The following is a 19,452-nucleotide window of genomic DNA, read 5'->3' on the forward strand; positions in this document are numbered from 1 at the left end:
TGGTTGGAAAGTAGCCATGTGTGAATAAACAGCATTAAAATCATATCCCTTGTTTTTCGGGCTATTTCTGATTAGAAATACATTCAATACTCTTGCTGGTCTTTTATATGAATTTTATATTCATATTTGTGTGTGTATATATATATATATATATATATATATATATATATATATATATATATATATAAAATCATATATTTGGAATACATGATATTCCAAAGACATGACCCAAGAATCCTCCACACCAAAAAAAATAAAAAAAAATAACCCAAAAAAAAAAAAAAACAATAAACACCAAGCAACATGACAAATGAACACCGAGACAGATTTCCATTACTTTTATATGTCAAGACACAAAAGCAATCAATAGATGACAACATGTAAAAACATTTGTTACAGATAATTATATAAAAAGGCGGAGTTTTGTTTTACTTCTTGCTACGTGAAAGAACTAATTTACAACTGAGTTCAAACGCTGGCTGTGCCAATAATCCATCACTCACAAATTGTCAGAAAAAGCAAACCAATGTTTCTCATTTTCCATTCATTCAGAAACATACCGGTCCACTTTTCAGTCAAACACCATTCTAGAAACTGGGGGTTGTAATGCAAACGTTTCAGAGCAAGCATGCTGGTCCAGGATCGGAATTGAGCATCATCGAACTGAACACGATGATTAAACTCATCCCGTGTCAGCAATCTCAATCCGACACTGTTAATCCATCTGTACCCTGCACCCCGAAACCATCTGCTCAAGAAAAGAAAATAATAATTAAAAAAATAAATCAACTGCCCCACGGTGAATGAAAACGCTTGACATTTTCACCACAAGGAGAAGAATACCAAAGTTTTGCTTTTTACCTCTAAACCAGCTCACAAAAAAAAATAAAAAGTATGGAGGGGGAAAAAAAAAAAAATATATATCCACAGAAACTCAAAAATGTTTACATAAACTATGGACTAGTGAAAAGGTTAACAGAAAAAGGAAAAAAAAAAACAAAAAAAACAAAAGGAGAACAAACAGCCTTTCAGCAACACACTCCTTTAAATGAACAACAATATACAAGATGGGAGGGAAAATACATAAAGAAATAAAGAAAGAAAGAAAGAAAGAAACCATGTAGTACGCTAAAGCTTGTTTTAAGTGGGTAGTCTTTCACCAAAGTGAGTAGAAAAAGTTCACTTCAATCTTTAATTTGTGAATCGTTGTCTGAAATATTACTTAAGGTGGGAAGTAGAAAATTCCGCAGCACACGGGACAACTGGCCACAGGATCCCACAAGACACAGAGACTACAGGAATGAGCAGGAAACGTGTTTTTAAAACTGAGCGAATGCACACGTACGGGATCAGGGGAACATTGTTTTCTGTTTAAAAAAACTAAACAAAAAAATACAAAAATAAACCACACACAGCGAGCTTCTGCTTCACTTCTTACTATTTATGGGATTCCCCCATCCCACCCTTCTTTCTTTATACAAGATGCATTTCAATGCATTAAAAAAAAAAAAAAAAAAAAAAAAAAAAAAAAAGGTCACATGCCTCCCCATCTACAAGGATCAGTCCTTACATCTTCGGTACAAAATACAATTCCCAATTCTCCAATTCCCTCTTTGCTATGAATGAAAACACAGTGATGTAATAACAGGCTACTGGACTTGGATTGAATATACAATTACAGATGTCTTAAAATGAAGGGTTTTTTTTCTTCTTCAGAAGCATCACCAAGTGCTGTGTTGTTGCTTTTCCCCCCCTTCCCATCCTTCAATGGATTTCCAGGTGTAGCTTCATTGTCGGCTTTCTCCCTCCAGTTACCGTCCTCCGACCGTCTGTGTCCAACTGAAATATACAGACTTAAAAAACTGGCAGAAGAGCAAAGTTGTTTTTTGTTTTGTTTTGTTTTTTTTATCTATTGCTTGTAAGATAAAATAAAGGAACATGAAGGGGAAAAAAAAAAAAAAAAAAACGAACTACAGAAAACAACAGTTAACTTGACTGAATGCTGCCATTGGAAATTTATCACACAACTTCCAGGACAAAGCAAAAAGAATGTGCTTTTAACTGTTTGTCTGAAGAAGAAACATTTATAATACGGTTTCATTTTAACACAGTCGAAGCGATAAGGCGTCCATGGCACCAGGATGTCCAGTGATGATTGGGGTAGGGCACAAACAGATTATCGTGATCTTCCTCCTTTCCCCTCCACTGTCATATCTTGTTAAGTAGGAAGTGGTAGGGGATGTGGGTTTAATAAGGCTGGGGAGGGCATTCAGCAGGAAGTAGTTCGGTCAGGGGTCTTGGTCTCAAAGGGGGAGGGGCATGTCAAAATCTCTCACTGGTCGGCTCTCGCCTTTTTCGGACCGGTACCTTTCCTGTAGAGTGGGAAGAGAAAAACAAAAATGTTTTGGTAGAAGGCATCGAATGCAAGCATCTAATACAGGGGTATTCAGCATGGACGAATGGTAACATTAATCAGTGATGAACACTCCCAGCAACCAGTCCCTTTTCACTTAACCATCACAGAGAAGCACTCAGCCTGTTTCACTCGGCCCCACAAGATATTAAAGATCATTTGTACCCCTTTTCCAGCAAAAAGAACCGGGTGCTGGTTCAAAATTGGTCCCACTGGCGAACCTTCTAAGAATTGGTTTGCCTTTCCATCAGTTAGAGAGCCATCACAGTTTACATTAGTATACTTAAGGTACATTATCTAATGCGCTAACAGTAGCCCCGCCCATAGCCCCGCCCCCAGCACCTGACACAAGCGGTTCTTAAGTCTAGACCAGCAACATTTTGGTGCTACTTAAGAACCACTTTTCCTGGTTCAGACCCGGTGCTTTGTCGAAACAGAAACAGAAAGAACTGGTTCTAAATTAGGCTCTGGCTCCGAACCAGCACTCAAACTGCTTCGGTGGAAAAGGGGCATTAGACAGGACTTAAGCTCTATTACGTCTAATCGTCTCCACCGGATTGCATTTTAATATTGACCCTATAGTGTTTAACACGTTTATTGTTAATTTGTTAGCAAAACATTTGACGAAGTACTCACGTATCAGGAGATGAAACCGGTCTCTTCGCTGCAGGTTTGGCAGCAGATCCATCTTTACTCGTTTCTGGAAAAGATCCCACATTCCTAGCTTAAAAACAGCCGTATAATCTCACAAAATATAGATCTAATTTTACTATGCATCATACCGAGCGTGCGCTATATTTCTGTCCAATGGCACCAGTACAAAGTGGCAAATCATAACCTAAACACTACTTTGTTGGATTTTTAATACATGATGCCGGCTCACCTTGTAGCCACCTGACTTGCGTAGCAGGGCCGTAGCCCTTCTCATTGCGGGCGGCAATGCGGAAGATGATGGCGGGTTTGGTGGTGTAGTCAATGTGAGCATTGGACAGGCTGGAAGTCTGGACTAGGCAGGAAGGGTTTGGCCCACAGTACACCCGCATAAAAGCCAGCTGAGCCGGGGCAGATGGTTTTGCCTCGGTCGTCTGAGAGCTCTGGATGGCCAGGTAGACGGAATACTCTATGATCTTCCCTGACGTCACTGATGGAGGTTCCCAGGTGAGGTGCGCACCATCAGGACTCTGATTACAGGGACAAAATACACAATTTACGAATAGAAAGTGCAAAAAAAAAAAAAAAAAAAAACAGAAGGAAGGCATCTGAAGGAAGAATAGTGTGAACACAGTTTCTGAAAGCTCACCTTGCTAATTTTAATGGCACACGGTGCTCCAGGGAAACCGGGCAAACAAGTCTTGAACGCGGACACTTCAGAAAACGTTCCACGGCCACAAGCGTTGATTCCGGCCACACGGAACTTGTAAGCGGTGCCAGGAGAGAGCTCCACCTTCTTCATTTGACTGTAGTCTGGTATGGCCCCAGAATCATCCTGCAACAGGACAAAAGTAAGGCAAACTCCTTCGCTGCGGTTCACAATAAAAATCCGTACACAAATCTAATTAACAAAGAGAGAAAATCTGACTCACATCGGTGACTTCTGAATCATCTGCTGGGACATAATAATGTGTGACGACCATGTTGGTCACTTTGACTATTCCGACATCAAACCACTGATTTTCTTTCTTCACTGGCGGTTTCACAACTGCAGGCGGTGCTCCTGGCTTCTGTAAATACCAAACAAACGAGAAAGAACTCTTCATTTAAATGGCCGGCACATTTAAACCCCAAATACAGCCATATGTAATATAAACCTGTGTGGGTTTGTGTGTAAGTGGATGGATTAGGTAACTCACCCCAGCTACAGACTCGATGCCATTGGCCACCTCAGCAAGCGTAGTGGCAGCCTGTATCTTGGCAGGGCTGGCAACCACCATGGGCTGGGCTGGGGCAAGTGTACTTGAAGGAGCCAAAGCTGTATATAAAGTAAGTGTTTGTTTATTGCTATTGCATGACGTATAGACAGTTTTCAGATTTGTTTATTAGGCTATTTATTTTATTCATCTATTCATCATTCCATCCAAACAAGAGCAAAAAAAAAAAAAAAAAAAAAAAAACGCTTAAAAAGCAAGATGAACTGATTAATAGGTCTCGGATGAGCTCCTGCTTAGTCGGAAAGAAAACAGCGAGCAAAACGGTACACTATAGCTATGATAGTGAGCGTGTTTTTTTTTTTAATTTTTTTTTTTAACTCACTCTCTGCAGAAGTGCTGGGTAGAAGCTGAGCTACAGCTCCAGTTACTGCAGAAGCCATCTCATGACCGTTACTTTCGGTCGTGGGGTCGTTGAGGCTGTCCGCAGGTGCCAGGCCCTCGGTGGGCAAAGGAGCTGCGCTCGATTCGGCCGCCATTTGCTGGGCAGAGGCGGCGGCTGCTGCCGCTGCTGCTGCTGCTTGAACCTCCTGGAGCTGCTGCTGCTGCTGAACCAGAGCAGCCAGTTCCTGTTGCGTCAGTACGATAGGAATTGTGGTGGTCTGTTGACCGTCCTGTCCAGAGTCTCCTTCATCTGGGGGGAGAAAAAAAAAAAAAAAAAGACAGTTTCCAGAGTTAACACCAGCACATATAGCTCTTGTAGTGGGCGTTCTGTTAAAGCCGAGGCTGTAAAATGATTACGCACTGAGCACGGCCTGTTGGGCTGCCTGCAGCACAGCCTGTATGGCGAGTGCCTGGGCCTCTTCTGTGGCTGCAGCCTGAGCAGCGGCTTCTGCTGCAGCAGTGACGGCAAGTTCCTCCGGGGTCAGTCCTGTCACCATCAACGTGGCCTGCTGCCCCTCGGCTGACATTAGTTCCTGAGGCAGCGCCAAGGCCTCAGAGTCCTGCCCTGCCAGAGCCACAGCTTCTGCACCCTCACCACCCTGGTCCATCTGCACAGACATGACCAATCGGACAAATACTTTCAGTTAAAATAAAAATAATGTCAGCACAATGTTCTGTACAATTTAGTAAACAATCTGATTTATAAATAAATCAAAAAGGCACCTTTATTTTTTAGTTTATTACTGCTTAAGTGTTTGTTTTTGTAGATTTTAAATAAACTTTGAGGTCTTTAAACAAACTACTAGTTCTCGCTAATATGGTGACATGTGACCACCGTGCCCACCCCTACCTCAGCCTGCTCTCCCTGTCCTGGCTGTGCTTCCATGGCAACGTGAACCTGCAGCATGGTGCCCGCTTCACCAGAAGCACCCTCCTCGATAGCAACAACACTAACAGCTCCATCGGCACCCAGTTCAGCCTCAGTTTGCATGGGCTCCTCTCCCATCGCTACTGCTTCAGAGTCTCCATGGTCCATTGCCTCAGCTTCACCAGAGCCCTCCGCTACAGCAGCAGAACCTGCCATGGATGAGATTTCCTGTAGGGGGCAGCAGCAGAAGAAGAAGAAGAAGAAGAAGAAGAAGAAGAAGAAGAAAAAAAAAAAAAAAAAAGAGTAGTATAGTCAACATACTGAGGACTGACGTACACAATATTAGCATCAGGAGGATTTAAATGAAATAAATTTGCACAAACTTAAGAGAAAGGACCATCTCTCTTCATTTTAACTTGCGAGATCGTTGTAGTCATTGAAAAAGAGAATATTGTCCCGAGTAAAAATGACTTGAAACAAATCGAGACTTACAGGAACAGAGGGTCCTGGGGTGGGCGTGGCCTGCGTCACAGTGGTGATGGCTCTGCTCTGAATCGGGGGATTAGCAGATTCGGTCAACGAAGTCGCCTCGGCGCTGGTGCTGGCGTCTTGTCCGTCACCGCTCTGTTGCGCTGAGAGACAAATTCTAAGCTCATCAAGACGGTCACGATACACAAACCAAATGCAGACATTAGGACGGCACCCTCCGTTTCTAGTTTTAAGTCCATGCTAAAGACTCACCTATTTTCTCTAGCCTTCTTATGATTGCCCAGGGTTTTATGTTTGTTTATATTTTATGATTTATATTCATATCACTTTCTTTAAACTGCATTTTATTTTGTCTACTTTTTTTTAATAATTCTTATTTTAGCTTTTAGAACCCTATTGTGCATGTGTGTATTTTCAAGTGTACAGTATGTGTAATGTCAAACGCACTGTGAAGCACTTTGGTCAGCCGTGCGGCTGTGTGTAAATGTGCTATATAAATAAAAGTTGAACTTGAACGCAAAGACTAAACTGATAAAACACTAGCAGGGACGGAGAACGTCTTACAATTTTCTCCTCTGGTTATTAATGTGCTCATGATAAACAATAAGGCAAGAAAATAATAATAGAATATGACTGGAATAATCTTAACTATATGAGCATTCCTGTTATTGCACAAGTCACAGCTGGAGATACACACGTTTGCATCCTTGTGTATCGTATATATTCCGTAGGCAAAAATGCCTGAATGAACACATCCGCAAAAACGCAGACAATCCAGTCTATTCTGAAGTCAAAGCTCACGTTTTCTTTACGGACCAACGGCTTGAAAAAGCGATCAGTTACAACGCAGCTTAGTTGACTCCTTTCCAAGTATTCAGAGACAACCAACGGATGCTTTACTGGTCCAGTTACAGTGGTAACAATCTGACAAAACAAAACTTGTGTAGGTTTTTTTTTTTTTTTTTTTTTTTTACAGACCTTGTAAAATCTGTTGAAAAGGTCACATCACGTAATATCCTGCTGTGTACCCCACAAATAAGTGACATAATTTAAACCTAAACTACATATAAAATATTATTTAAGAGCATTATTGGGCTCTTCGAAGATTTTGGAATAACCTGCTCATGTCATCGATATTTCCAACGAACGTAAAAGAATCGGCCTTACCTGTTCCTTCGGGTGACTCGAGGCTGCTGGTGGCAGTAGTGGCTGTGTTGGTGGTGCCGGTCTCGTGTGTCTCACACGGCGGGTTGGAACACACTCTCTGCACCATGCCATTTTGTCCTGTGCCGATGTTGGATGAAGCCTGTGTTGGTGTATTAGTGGTGCCGGTTTCGTGGGTCTCACATGGCGGGTTAGAACACACTCTCTGTACGGTGTTGGTTTCTGCGCTGCCCATATTGGAAGAGGCCTGCGTGGGTGTGTTGGTGGTGCCGGTTTCATGGCTCTCACAACGCGAGTTAGAACACACTCTCTGTACTGTGTTGGTTTCTGCGCTGCCCATACTGGAAGATGCCTGCGTGGCTGTGTTGGTGGTGCCGGTTTCATGGCTCTCACAAGCTGATTTGGAACACGCTCCTTGTACAGTGTTGGTTTCTGTGCTGCCCATGCTTGAAGATGCCTGTGTAGCTGTGTTGGTGGTGCCGGTTTCATGGGTCTCACAAGGCGGGTTGGAACACACTTTCTGTACAGTGTTAGTCTCCGCACTGCCCATGCTTGAAGATGCCTGTGTAGCTGTGTTGGTAGTGCCGGTTTCGTGTGTTTCGCATGGTGGGTTGGAACATACTCTCTGTACTGTGTTGGTCTCTATGCCCATGTTTGAGGACGCCTGTGTTGACGTGTTTGTGGTGCCCGTTTCATGTGTTTCGCATGGTGGGTTGCTGCATACTTGTTGCACGCGGCCCATGTCGGACGACGCCGTGGTCGTCGTGTTGGTCGTTCCGGTCACGTGTGTCTCACAGGGTGGGTTTGAACACACACGCTCGTTTCCAATGTTGGCAGAGACGGTGGTGGCCGTGTTGGTCGTACCGGTTTCGTGGGTCTCGCATGGTGGGTTGGAACAGACCAGTGTGACTTCGCCCGGGGCGTCGCCCGCATCAGTGCCCGTGGTAGAGGGCTGTTCAGATGTGGGGGAAGCCAGAATTGACACAGGGAGGTCCTGCTGTGCCTCCACACCACTGGGGGTGCTTATCAGTGTCACTTGAGTGGGCTGGGTAGCTGCCTATTAGAGGAAAATAATGATTAACTCGCCACATTAAAACAACGAGAGATTTAATTCCGAATAATGTACAGTACCTGTATGGCCACCGTAGGTGCAGTAGTCAGGTTTGTCTGGGGTGCAGACACTGTGATTGCTGTGGGGCTGATCACTTGGCTGGAGAGTGTGGCGATGGTGCCCAGGGTGGTTATGGGAGTAGCCAGACTAGAATTAGCAGTGGCAACGTTGCCCCCTGCCAGGCTGGTTGAAATTGTTCCAGTCACAGTGCCAAGAGTAGTTACTCCTACACAAACACAAGGCAAGAACGTTATAGATACATTATCGGGGATCAAAATAAATAAATAAATGGACTTAAGTGTAATTATAAATAGGTGAAAAGGACTGAAAACTAAAAAAAAAAAAAAAAAAAACTTAAAGCATGAATATACTGATCCATTTAACATATTAACAGCCTTATATATTACCTGTGGTGCCTTTAACCACAAGTGTGGTAACCGTGGGTTTGACAGCAGACACGGTACCAGGAGAAACAAGACGCACACCACCCATGGGCACAGTGCGAAGAATGGTGCCAGGCTGCCCTGGTGCCCCCTTTAGGACCACCTGAAGGAAAACAAATGCGACATTAAAAACCTCACCCCACTTGGATAAGAGAATCTTTACTCCACGTGAAACAATAGTCTAGCAGACATGAATTACCACGAGCGATATCTATCTAAAGACGACCTCACCTGAGTCAATCCTTGCTGCGCAGTTCCAGCAGCCAGTTTTGGCACCGCAGTGATGATCTTTCCTGGTGTGCCAGGCGTCACCATTTTTGTTGTGATGATTGTAATAGGAGACTTTATACCAGTGCCAGAGGTAGTACCTGTTCAAAAAAAAAATTAAAAAATAAAAAATAAAAAAATATCAGTCACTACAAAAATAGCTTCAGAGAAAAAAAAAAAAAGACAAATAATAGCATTTATAACTCAAATGTCAAGTTGTAGAGATTAAAGAACTTGCAGTAAGACAAACCCGCAGCTCCCTGCTGAATAGCGGACATCGGAATGGTCTTAATAATGGTGGTGCCAGGTTTGGTAGTGCTTGTAGGGGAGATGCCCAGAATGGTCGGTTTGGTGCCAGTGCCACCTGCCTGCGTGGTAGTGATGATGGTGGTGGGTTTGCCGTCTGCCGAGGTGACTAACTTCAGTATGGTGCCTGCGGGCAGAGGACCCTTCGTCTAGGAGAAAAACGTTAAGTAAATCATCGTATAGTTCAGCTTAGCACACAAACATCATAAAGACAAATAAATAAATAAATAGATCTGGTGTTCTGACCTGTATGATCTGTGTGACAGGACTGCCAGCTTGTCCCGTCACTGCAGAAGTCTGAACTGGTTTTGTCTGGACCATGGACATCACCTTCCCCAGGCTAGAGAGCTACAAATGAAAGTAAACAATGTTTACAAAAATACATTTTTCACTATGAAAGACTATTGGAATAAGCGTTCCGAATTCTAACGCTTAAAATACCTAGGTGCAAACACAAACTTTAATAAAACATGCACCATTTCAATACTTACCAACATGATTATAATTTCACACTAACCAGATGTCGCTACTTACGGAACACGGAGCTTTTATCAGGTACGAAAATGAAATTAAAAGAGTCTGAATAGCATAGGGCCGCTACAAAGTAAAGAACGACAGCCGCTAACGATCGAGACGACATATAAATCAAACACACTCTGTGACCAATCCTCACCAGAGTGCCACCGCTGCCCATAGTCAGCGGGCTCTTTACGAGCGTAATGGTTTTAGTGACTCCTCCCACCACGGTGGTGACCACCTGGGCCTGTTGGGCAACGGTCACTGTGCCCGATTTGTGCACGGTGATGATGGGACGTGTTGGCGTGTTGGGGGTAGTGATGGTAGAAGTCCCGGCTTGAGCTGCCGCCGTCTTCAGCATGCGGGTCGCTGGATTGCTCACCTTGATGGAGGGGAGGAGATAATATACCGTGAGACTGAAGTTTAAACAGGGACAGGAGCGAGTACAGCAGACTGACGTGTCCACGGAGTACAAGCCTGAATGAAATTGTAATAATGCTGATCTTTTTCTTTTGACATATAAATAACTAATCTAATTGTTGTTAAGACTCCAAGCGACAGAATTTATAAGCTATACTAGAGACGTTCACATTCTTAGGCCCAATTAAGGATAAACTGCCACTCACAGTCACTGGTGAGGCTACTTTCACTGTAGCAGGAAGAGCTGTGGAGCCTGGAGTGACTGCGACGGTTTTCATTATAGTGGTTCCTGCGGGAACGTTCAGAACAGTGGCCGTTGTCGAAGGAGGGATTTTCTGCGTGGCAGCCGCAGCCGCGGCCAGAGCGGCCATGCCGCTCATCTGAGGGCTGCTCCCGATCGCCTAGATTAAACGAGAAGGAAAGTTTCGTTAAGGTTTCGAAACAACTAAATTGCAAGATGAATACAATTGTTAACTTGACAACTTACCGTTCCTCCACTCTGTGCAGGAACGACCATACGGACCCCAGCAGGAAGAGACGCGACTGTAACTGGGGATTTACCGACTTGACTGGCCTGACGCACGGTGACGATAGACGTCCCAGCGGCGGTCTGAGGTGCTGCCACTTTCAAGATGGCTGCAAAAGAACAGGGCAGAGAGGAAAAAAGGTCAATAATAACAAAACAAAAAAAAAGGCAATTTGAGCAGCAATATTTAATGTATAAAAATATGAAAATACTGATTTCCATCTAAGCACAATCATCACTTAACATTTGTTTCCTCCTTGTAACAAGTTACACATACAAACTGCACTTTAAAAAAAAAAAAAAAAAAAAAAACAAACGTCTTTGTTGCTACCCACTTTTACCTGGACCACGCGGTGAGGCTGCAGCAAGTGGGTTCCCAGGCATAGTTGTGGTAGGTGAGGGCACCTGTGGTACAAGGGTGACCCCCGTGACAGGCATGCTCTGCGAGGCAGGGGAAGCAAGGGCCGGGCTCTTGGGTGAGTTTGAGGGTAGCGAGGAAGTGGGAGTGACGCCGGGGGAGGAGGCAGTCGTTGCTGCTGGAATTTCGTATTTCTGCAGCTGCAGCAGGTAGGCATCAGCAGTGGGCACAGCACCCCAGCTCACCTCCAGAGAACTTGTATTGGCACGAACCAACTGCACACGAGATGGCGCCAGAGGACGGTCTGTTTATAAAAAAAAAAAAAAGAAAAGAAAAAGGGAAATTTTTACACAAAGAATCAACACAATTTCATTTTTCTCAGTATCTACATCAGAAAGGCGTTAAAAAAGGAGACGAATCTATATCCGCTGGATTCTCCTTTTAAAATGTTCTTTCCATTTGAATACATTTCTATACATTTGCCTAAAGAATTCAGGTAAGCAGTTAATTAGCAAGATAAACACTCACCTGTCTCCAAATACCAGAGGTCCTTGCAGCACACTTGGTTGTTCCAGGCTTTGCGGTAGCCGTCTCTGCCGCTCCAGACGTACAGTCTGGAGTTGATGGCTACAGAGCAGTGCCCTGCCCTGGCTCTAGGGATGTTGTCTTCAAGAGTGTCCATTAAAATAGTCTCCCAGCTCATCGAGTCTGCGAAAGAGAAAAAGACAGAAATTACATTTATCCGCTTTCCTCATACAGGTAGATAATTAAACATAATTAAAGCCATAATTAAAACCTACCCAGATTTAGGCATGCCAGCGTGTTTGTACACTTCCATTCTTTTTCATGCGTAGCCACTTTCACGTCATCCATCACCAGAGGCACCCATCCACCGAACACATACATTCTAAAGAGAGACGGTGATGGCACAGTAAGTTATAGGTGGACTCATGATGCATCGGTCACAAAATCTCAGCCATTTTATATATCGCCGTTCATATTCAAATACACTCCGTGATCAGAGGATAATCGTGGGCTTTGCTTAAAAGATGTAAAGGCGTCTCTCCGGCATCCGTGAGACCGAAGTCAATATCCTGATCGCTAGATTCATGGCTAAATGAGAGATTCAAAATCACCTCTGCTAAATGCACATCCAGATCCAACTGTGCGCTACAGTAAAGTCAAGATGATGTTTTATAAGCGTTTACAGGAACAACGTTTACAGATTCAACCTGAGGAAACTCACTTGTTAGATATGGTGGTGGCAGAGTGAAGACTGCGAGGGAGAGGAGCAGTGCCACTGATTGTTGGCTTGTTCCATGTAAGTGTGTCTGTAGGAGAGAGGATTCGATTATAAAAATCAAAAACTTCTTAGCACCAGAGGAACAATGCACTCAGACCAAGTGCTCTATTAATCCTCTGCCTTTTTTTTAAATGTCTGTTTAAACTGTAATACAATCAAATTTTATTACTTGTCAATATTGTGCAACAATACTATATAAACAATTGAGCTCTACCCAGTGGATGTTTACTAAAATAAAAAAAGAAACTTAAATACAAAGCCGTTGAAAGTCGCCGCTTATCCACTGAAACGTTTTTCCCTTCTTACCTATATCTAACGTCCAGAGGTCTCCGAGGCGGCAGCCGCTCATGCCGCCGTAGATGACGAGGCGAGACTTCTTTGAGGTTTTCTCTGTGTAGACTACGGCTGTGTGGCTCTCGCGAGGTGGAGGAAGCACGCCGTATGTGATGGGAATGTCCCAGCCTGCCACGTTGGATCCTGGGCGCAGCTCGAGTGTGTACAGGTCATTCAGGTATCTGTGTATAGGGAGTTAATGTTCGAGTGTTAATAAAAAAATCCAGTCTTATTAATCTGCTTAATCCATCTTATGATTCAATAGCATTACCAACCTTGGAATATTGTTTTTGGGATCTTCACTGTCATTGGCAAGTCCTCCAAATAGGTAGCATTTATTCCCCACGAGGGAGAAGCTGTGACCCAGGCGTGGACAAGGAGGTGGGCCGTTCTTTGGAGCTTTAGGCTTCAGCCGCTTCCACTCCCATCTACTAGCCTGTGTTATAAATGTGCAAAATTTAAAAAAAAAAAAAAAAAAAAAAAAAAAAAAAAAAAAAAAAAAAAAAAGCGCTTAAATTAGGTCTCACCAATTCATCAATAATTTTGCTTATTACAAACTTGAACCACAATCAATACAGTTAACATGACACACCCACCTGTAGTTCATAGAGATCGTTGCTGTATTTTCCGTATTCAACCATTCCCCCGAACACCAACAGCCGGGTGCCATCACACACAAACCCATAAGCAGCACAACCAGGTGGCACGTCGCCCCGGACGGCCGGGATAAACCACTGATTAGTCGCTGGAGAGGAACAAAAAAATAAATAAATCACAAACAGTATGTTTAACAATTAAACGATATGATTTGCAATTATAATGCATTGGAGGAGGCAAATGTGAGCAACAACATGCTTTAAAAATCGCAGAATTGCAACATGTGGAATAATTAATACTACTGTGGTATGGCAAATAGATGCAGAAATAAAATATATAAAAAACACCACATGTATTTGTCCTTTTAATAAATATTCAGATTTGAATAGCTGAAAAGACACAAGTTTGACCTCATCACTGAAGGCACAACAGTAAAACCCAACACACTAAACTACTTCTGGATGTAACTGAACTTTCTCCATCTTTCAGTTTACACTGTGGGAGTTTTTCCCCTAAACTTCACGGTAGACCAGGTTTCCCTTATGTACAGACAGACAGTTTGAGGATTAAATCCATCCAAAAGCCCGAGACAGAAAAACTTTTGATTGTGAAAGCTCGAGGTCGTGAGGATCCCCGGGGCCTCGTAGTGAAAACCGCCGACTGCGGGGTTACGGTTTGTCTTTGTTGTTTTTTCTTCAACTGAACTCAAAAGTTTGTGTTTTACACTTTTATTTACATCTATATATAAAAACTTAGTCACTAAAGCGACGTGTATAGATTTATCAATATGGAACACTGCGATCGACGAGCGAACAAACAATATCAATAAAAGTTTCCAAATAACAAGATCGCACGGATGTCTGTCGAGAAGCCTTGTTATAAGAGAATATTTACTATGATGAGTATTTTTATAGAGTCATTTTTTATTATTATTATTATTATTATTATTTTATTCATCACAGAAACATAACCACTGAATAACTGCTTATCAATTAAACTTTCTCAGTGGTCTGAAACATGAGTGCATGCATGTAAAATACTGTACTGTGTGAATCAGGTCAATTAAACAATTAAGTGTGTGTGTGTGATTGTGAGCGTGTTTGTGTGACTAAACTCCACGCGTGTTTTTGGGTAAACATTGAAAAAAAACGTGAGGCTGCGTAAAGGGGGCGGAGCTTGTTGGCGCAGTGACGTAGCCGCGCTATTATCCCGCCATTTCTGTTTGCATTTTTTCCCTCCATTCTCTGTTGTGCAAAAAGGTAGCAGCCTGGCTGTTATGGCTAGCTCAAACGCGCGCGCACACGCTAGCTTTATAGCACTAGCCGATTAGCTAACAGTGCTAACCCCTGTAGCATTTTTAAACACGATTCAAACAACTGCACGAATGTTTGTACATATACACGTTTTGTTTTTCAAAAGCACGTTAAAATAAATAAAAGACTCGAATTGAAAATGCATCTCGATATTTGAGCTTGGATTTTATTTCTTAACAAATCAACATGTTTTCGGTAACATTAGCATTAACGTTAGCCGCCTGCATGAAGACCAGCGGTTGTTCTGGTTGCTAAGTTAGCAAAGCTAGCTAACTCAACGTGGGCTAACGCTTCTTGTTTAAACAAATAAAAAAAATAAATAAAAAAAATCACACCTATAAACGTATGTAATGAAACACACGGCAGAACAATTACCTGTGTTGTACACGTGAAGTTCATCCACGATTCCTTCATTGCCGCCGCCGAACACCACCATCAGCTCTTTAATGGCGACGGCGCGGTGTCCGTGACGAGGCCGAGGCACCGGGCCGGACCATCCGAGCACCCGCTTCCACCTCGGCTGCAACACCGAGCCCGACACGCTCAATGTGTTGTTAGTACCAGAAGAAGCCATTTCCCCCTTTGTTTTAATATAAACAAAACGCCATTAATCAAAGATTCACATCTAAATTAGGTATTTACATGGCTAAGTATTTATGCTAACATGCTAACTAGCTCGCTAGCGCCAAAAAAGGCGGTGAGTAAAAAATAAAATGTTGTATTTTGTTTTAAAAAATATATATATACACACACACATATATATATAAGCGATGCAGGTAAAAATACGTCAAGCTAAACCATCCATTCTGAAGTTAGAGAATTACCGCTAACTCTTAATTTATGTCTATTTATATCAATATATATATATAAATATCTAGCTACCGTTTCGCCAAAGCAGGAGCTAATTCTTTCGCCTGGATTAGCATACAAACGAAATAAAATATAGGACGTGTATATTAAACCCGGTGAGATGAATTAAATGTTTACCTAATGCAAGAAAATAATCTCCTTTTTACCACAAAAAAAGAACTAGTCCATTCCAACTTTACTGCCCCGCTTGAGCAGTTTTAAAACTGTAAATATAGTAACGATAAAAGCTTCAGGCTTCGTGTTAGCCGCGTCACAACAATGTAGCTAGCTACGTTTTGGTAGCTCATCTAAAAAAGAAAAAGCCACACAAGCCGCCGTTTCAGTGGTTAGCAAATAAAAATTAATCAAAAGGGAAAAAAATCCTCCGTCGACATCGAGTTGTAAACTTTTTTTTTCGGTAGTATATTGGCGTTTTAAGTCCGTACAAAATGTAGCCAGCTAAGATGCTAGCTTAGCTTAACAACTAATGGAAGCCGCCATTTTAGCGGCATTCGCTCTGCGACAAAATAAAACAAGCCCGCCGGGTGAAGCAAAAAAAAAGACCGATTTAAGAGCCGCCTTTGTTTTAAATTTGCGCAAATGCTAACGCATCTCATGCAAATTCATTTCCACTCGCAATCCGTTGAGAATCCGAAAAATAAAGTTCCCATCTTGTCTATTAAAGATGTCTGAGAGAAAGAGAAAAGCCGTGCAAATTCCCATCGGGTGCCGCCATCTTGTAGCTTTGGTTAGCAAACCTGGTGGCTAATGGGAATAATAATGCCGCTTAGCTAGCCGAAAGGCTAAAAGCTAACGAGCTAGTCGCCGTCAAAATAAAAATAGAAGCCCTCTCAAAATCGCTAAATTCAATGTTTAGTTTTTTAAAATATATGTAAATAAACTAATATAAATAGTAATAATATAAGAAGACGACTTGGCTGACTTGATGGTTAAGATACTGAGCGCTAACGTTAGAATACAAAAATGGGCGGTGAACAAAAAAAACCGTCAATTTCCATGTTATGGGAGGTAAAGTTATGTACTTACTTAATTTAAAAACATTTTCCGGCACATTAAAAGAACCCAATTCACTGCCTAAGCAGAAATCATTGCTTTATTCATTCTGGAATTTGCTGAACAGCAGTTTATTATTATTATTATTATTATTTTTCCGCCGTGTTCAGTTGCAGCTTTTTTTTTCTATGGGAGCCGCCATCTTGATACAACAAAACCAAATACCACCTCCAGCTAGCACGATGCTAATCGCTTTTCTCAATGTGCGGACACGTTGCTAAAATAGATCAAGAAAAAAATTAAAATTGCAGCCAAAATACCATGTATTACAAACCAACACTATAGCCGCGGCGAGTTAGACACGATTTTTTTTTTTTTTTACAAAACACAGCAAATTGCTAAGCTGCTCGGGCTAAGCAAGCTAACGAGTTAGCAGACTAGCCGAGGTCTCTATAGGCTTTATGGCTAGCACGACAGCTAAGCTATAGCGTTAGCATAGGACGGCAAAATAGCTTACGTTTTTTTTTTTAGCAGGAGCTTTAAGCAAGAAAATTGTGCGAAATCGTTTCTTCACGACAGAAAAATGTTACATGCTTCATTTGCATTGTTGTTTTTTTATTATTCATCACGAAAGAAAGAAAAGCATTAATGCATTTCCCTTAAATAGCCGTTTATCGCTAGCAAGTTAGCTTCCCTTAAGAAAAATGGCGGATGTACCGTTAGCCGTCATCAGAATGGTGCAAAAGTATTCACGCTTGCTGATCTCGAAGCGTGAACAAATACTTACTCGAGACTTCCGAGTTGTTATTTTAAAACCGAAAAAATCGAGGGAGAGACTCAGTTAAACGAATTCAACCCCGAGTGTGTGTTTGTTTTCTGTAGATATTGCTAACTCTACATCCTTTCATGCCGCCCAGGAAGCCGCCATCTTCTTGACAAGCCCCTTCAGTAAATAAGCGCCGTGGCTGCTTGTGTGCCTCAGTGGCGGCGGCAGTGTGGCGGGTCGGACGGTGAGCGGCGCTCCGCTTCCCTCGGCAAACTATTTCCCTCACAACATCGACTGACTGACTAACTAACTAACCAGGCGCTGCTCTCCAAATCACCTCATCTATTCTCCAGCTGTGGAGCGTCTACAGCGCGTCTAACGAGTGCAAAATATCCGGTTGTTTTTCCACACGCGCACACCTGCCTTTGCCTCCGAGAACCACACGTGTTTCCTTTTGTTTTTACTCACATTACAACGCGATTAAAAGGTTACTCGGATAAGTGTGTGTTGGTTCATCCGTCTTTCCATTTGTCTAGTTGTTTCTCTTAAAAAAAAAAAAAAAGATATTTGTGGAAGGAGTCTCCAATGCAAGCACTGTGTAAAAGTCATGGCTAAATCTAGAAGTTAAAGTTTTCCCCATGTATTCCCAGTTTGTTTTCATAACACAGGCAATCAAAAAAAGCATTTTACTACATAGTACTCTGTTGTGTGTGTGTGTGTGTTGGTTCATCCATCTGTCCATTTGTCTAATCGTTTTCTTAAAAAAAAAAAAAAAAGATATTTGTGGAAGGAGTCTCCAATGCAAGCACTGTGTAAATGTCATGGCTAAATCTAGAAGTTAAAGTTTTCCCCATGTATTCCCAGTATTCCCAGTTTGTTTTCATAACACAGGCAATTACAACTGCCTTTACAATTACAATTACAAGTGCACATACAACTGTATTATTTATGTGTTCATGTCTTACCATTGCCTATATGTTTACACTGTGGAGCTCCTGTACTAGAAAAAATTCCTCGTATGTGAAAACGTACTTGGCAATAAAGACCTTTCTGATTCTGATTCTGATTCAAAAAAGTATTTTACTGCAAACATGGTACTCTGTTGTGTGCGGTAAATAAACTTCATGTTTCGGTGTCACCTCAGATGCAACAATAAAAATAAATAATTAATCATTGTAAACACTGGCTCATTGCTGCGGTACAAGAGTAATAAAGCACTCCGGGGACGAGCCGTTATTCAAAAATAATTTATTTCAGGATGATAACAGGCTTTGGGGAGGGTGATATCACACAACCGAGTCATCGATTAATATCTCTACAACCGTTTTATTCCTTATTTCTAAAATGTTCAAATCTGATCATGTGAAATGTGATTAAAATATATATCACACTTTTTAATCACATACATTTTTTTTGAATATCTGTCTTCTTCAGTAGGCTTAATTTAAGTAGTTAATGCATGACCAGACTTTAGGTTTCTAGTTTTTCCTTGTGCTTTCTTCAACCTCTTCATGTACCGCTTTTATCGACGTGAGACGCCATGTTTTTGCTCAAAGTGATACAATTGTTGCTGAAAGCTTTGTGCAATGAATTAATTAATGATTTTAATTATATCAAGAATTGTCCATTTGTCACACAGTCTTAAAACTTAGAGGTGAAACATAATCTGAAAAATAAAAATCTGAAAACAATAATACAACTAGTGATGTATTAAAATGCACATCATCAGTAACCATCAGTAACTGTTTCTCATTACAGATTTTTTTTGTATAACTATCATTTCATTTCCCCCTTTGTTTTGAATATATATATATATATATATATATATATATATATATATATATATATATATATATATATATATATATATATATTCCCCCCACTGTTAAGAATAACACTAAATAACTAAATAATGTCATAAATGCCCTTTATATCATGTCTTCAAGTGTCGTAAAATGAAATCTTATTATAACCTGACTGTTGATGGATCAATTAAACTTTGCACAAAATACGACACACACACTGATATTTTACATAATTTTAATTTTTTTACCTCCTTCAGCAAGATCCACTAAAACCCAGTACTC

The 19,452-nt window shown here is 41.7% G+C and overlaps 1 protein-coding gene across 3 annotated transcripts; it reads right to left on the reverse strand.

The window, feature by feature from the left end:
- Positions 1-323: 323 nt before the first annotated feature.
- On the reverse strand, positions 324-17,643 carry hcfc1b (host cell factor C1b). Of its 3 annotated transcripts, none has more exons than XM_060880660.1 (28): positions 17,387-17,643; positions 15,112-15,316; positions 13,423-13,571; positions 13,102-13,262; positions 12,800-13,008; positions 12,437-12,521; positions 11,991-12,097; positions 11,719-11,898; positions 11,174-11,494; positions 10,794-10,942; positions 10,513-10,707; positions 10,044-10,268; positions 9,617-9,718; positions 9,315-9,519; positions 9,029-9,165; positions 8,762-8,900; positions 8,375-8,580; positions 7,247-8,300; positions 6,083-6,222; positions 5,573-5,818; positions 5,084-5,330; positions 4,664-4,972; positions 4,264-4,382; positions 3,997-4,134; positions 3,714-3,899; positions 3,297-3,594; positions 3,050-3,113; positions 324-2,372 (listed from the first exon to the last, which is right to left on the reverse strand). In XM_060880660.1, the coding sequence occupies exons 2-28, from the start codon at positions 15,308-15,310 to the stop codon at positions 2,333-2,335; spliced, it is 5,610 nt and encodes a 1,869-aa protein (XP_060736643.1). In that variant the 5' UTR covers positions 15,311-15,316; positions 17,387-17,643; the 3' UTR covers positions 324-2,332. The 3 variants fall into 3 exon arrangements, with proteins under 3 accessions (XP_060736643.1, XP_060736641.1, XP_060736642.1); XM_060880658.1 differs by having other exon boundaries at positions 11,168-11,494; XM_060880659.1 differs by lacking the exon at positions 17,387-17,643 and adding an exon at positions 15,724-16,341 and having other exon boundaries at positions 11,168-11,494.
- Between the last annotated feature and the right edge of the window lie 1,809 nt (positions 17,644-19,452).

The sequence above is a fragment of the Tachysurus vachellii genome, chromosome 11 (genome assembly GCF_030014155.1).
Source record: "Tachysurus vachellii isolate PV-2020 chromosome 11, HZAU_Pvac_v1, whole genome shotgun sequence".
In the NCBI taxonomy this organism is placed as follows: domain Eukaryota; kingdom Metazoa; phylum Chordata; class Actinopteri; order Siluriformes; family Bagridae; genus Tachysurus; species Tachysurus vachellii.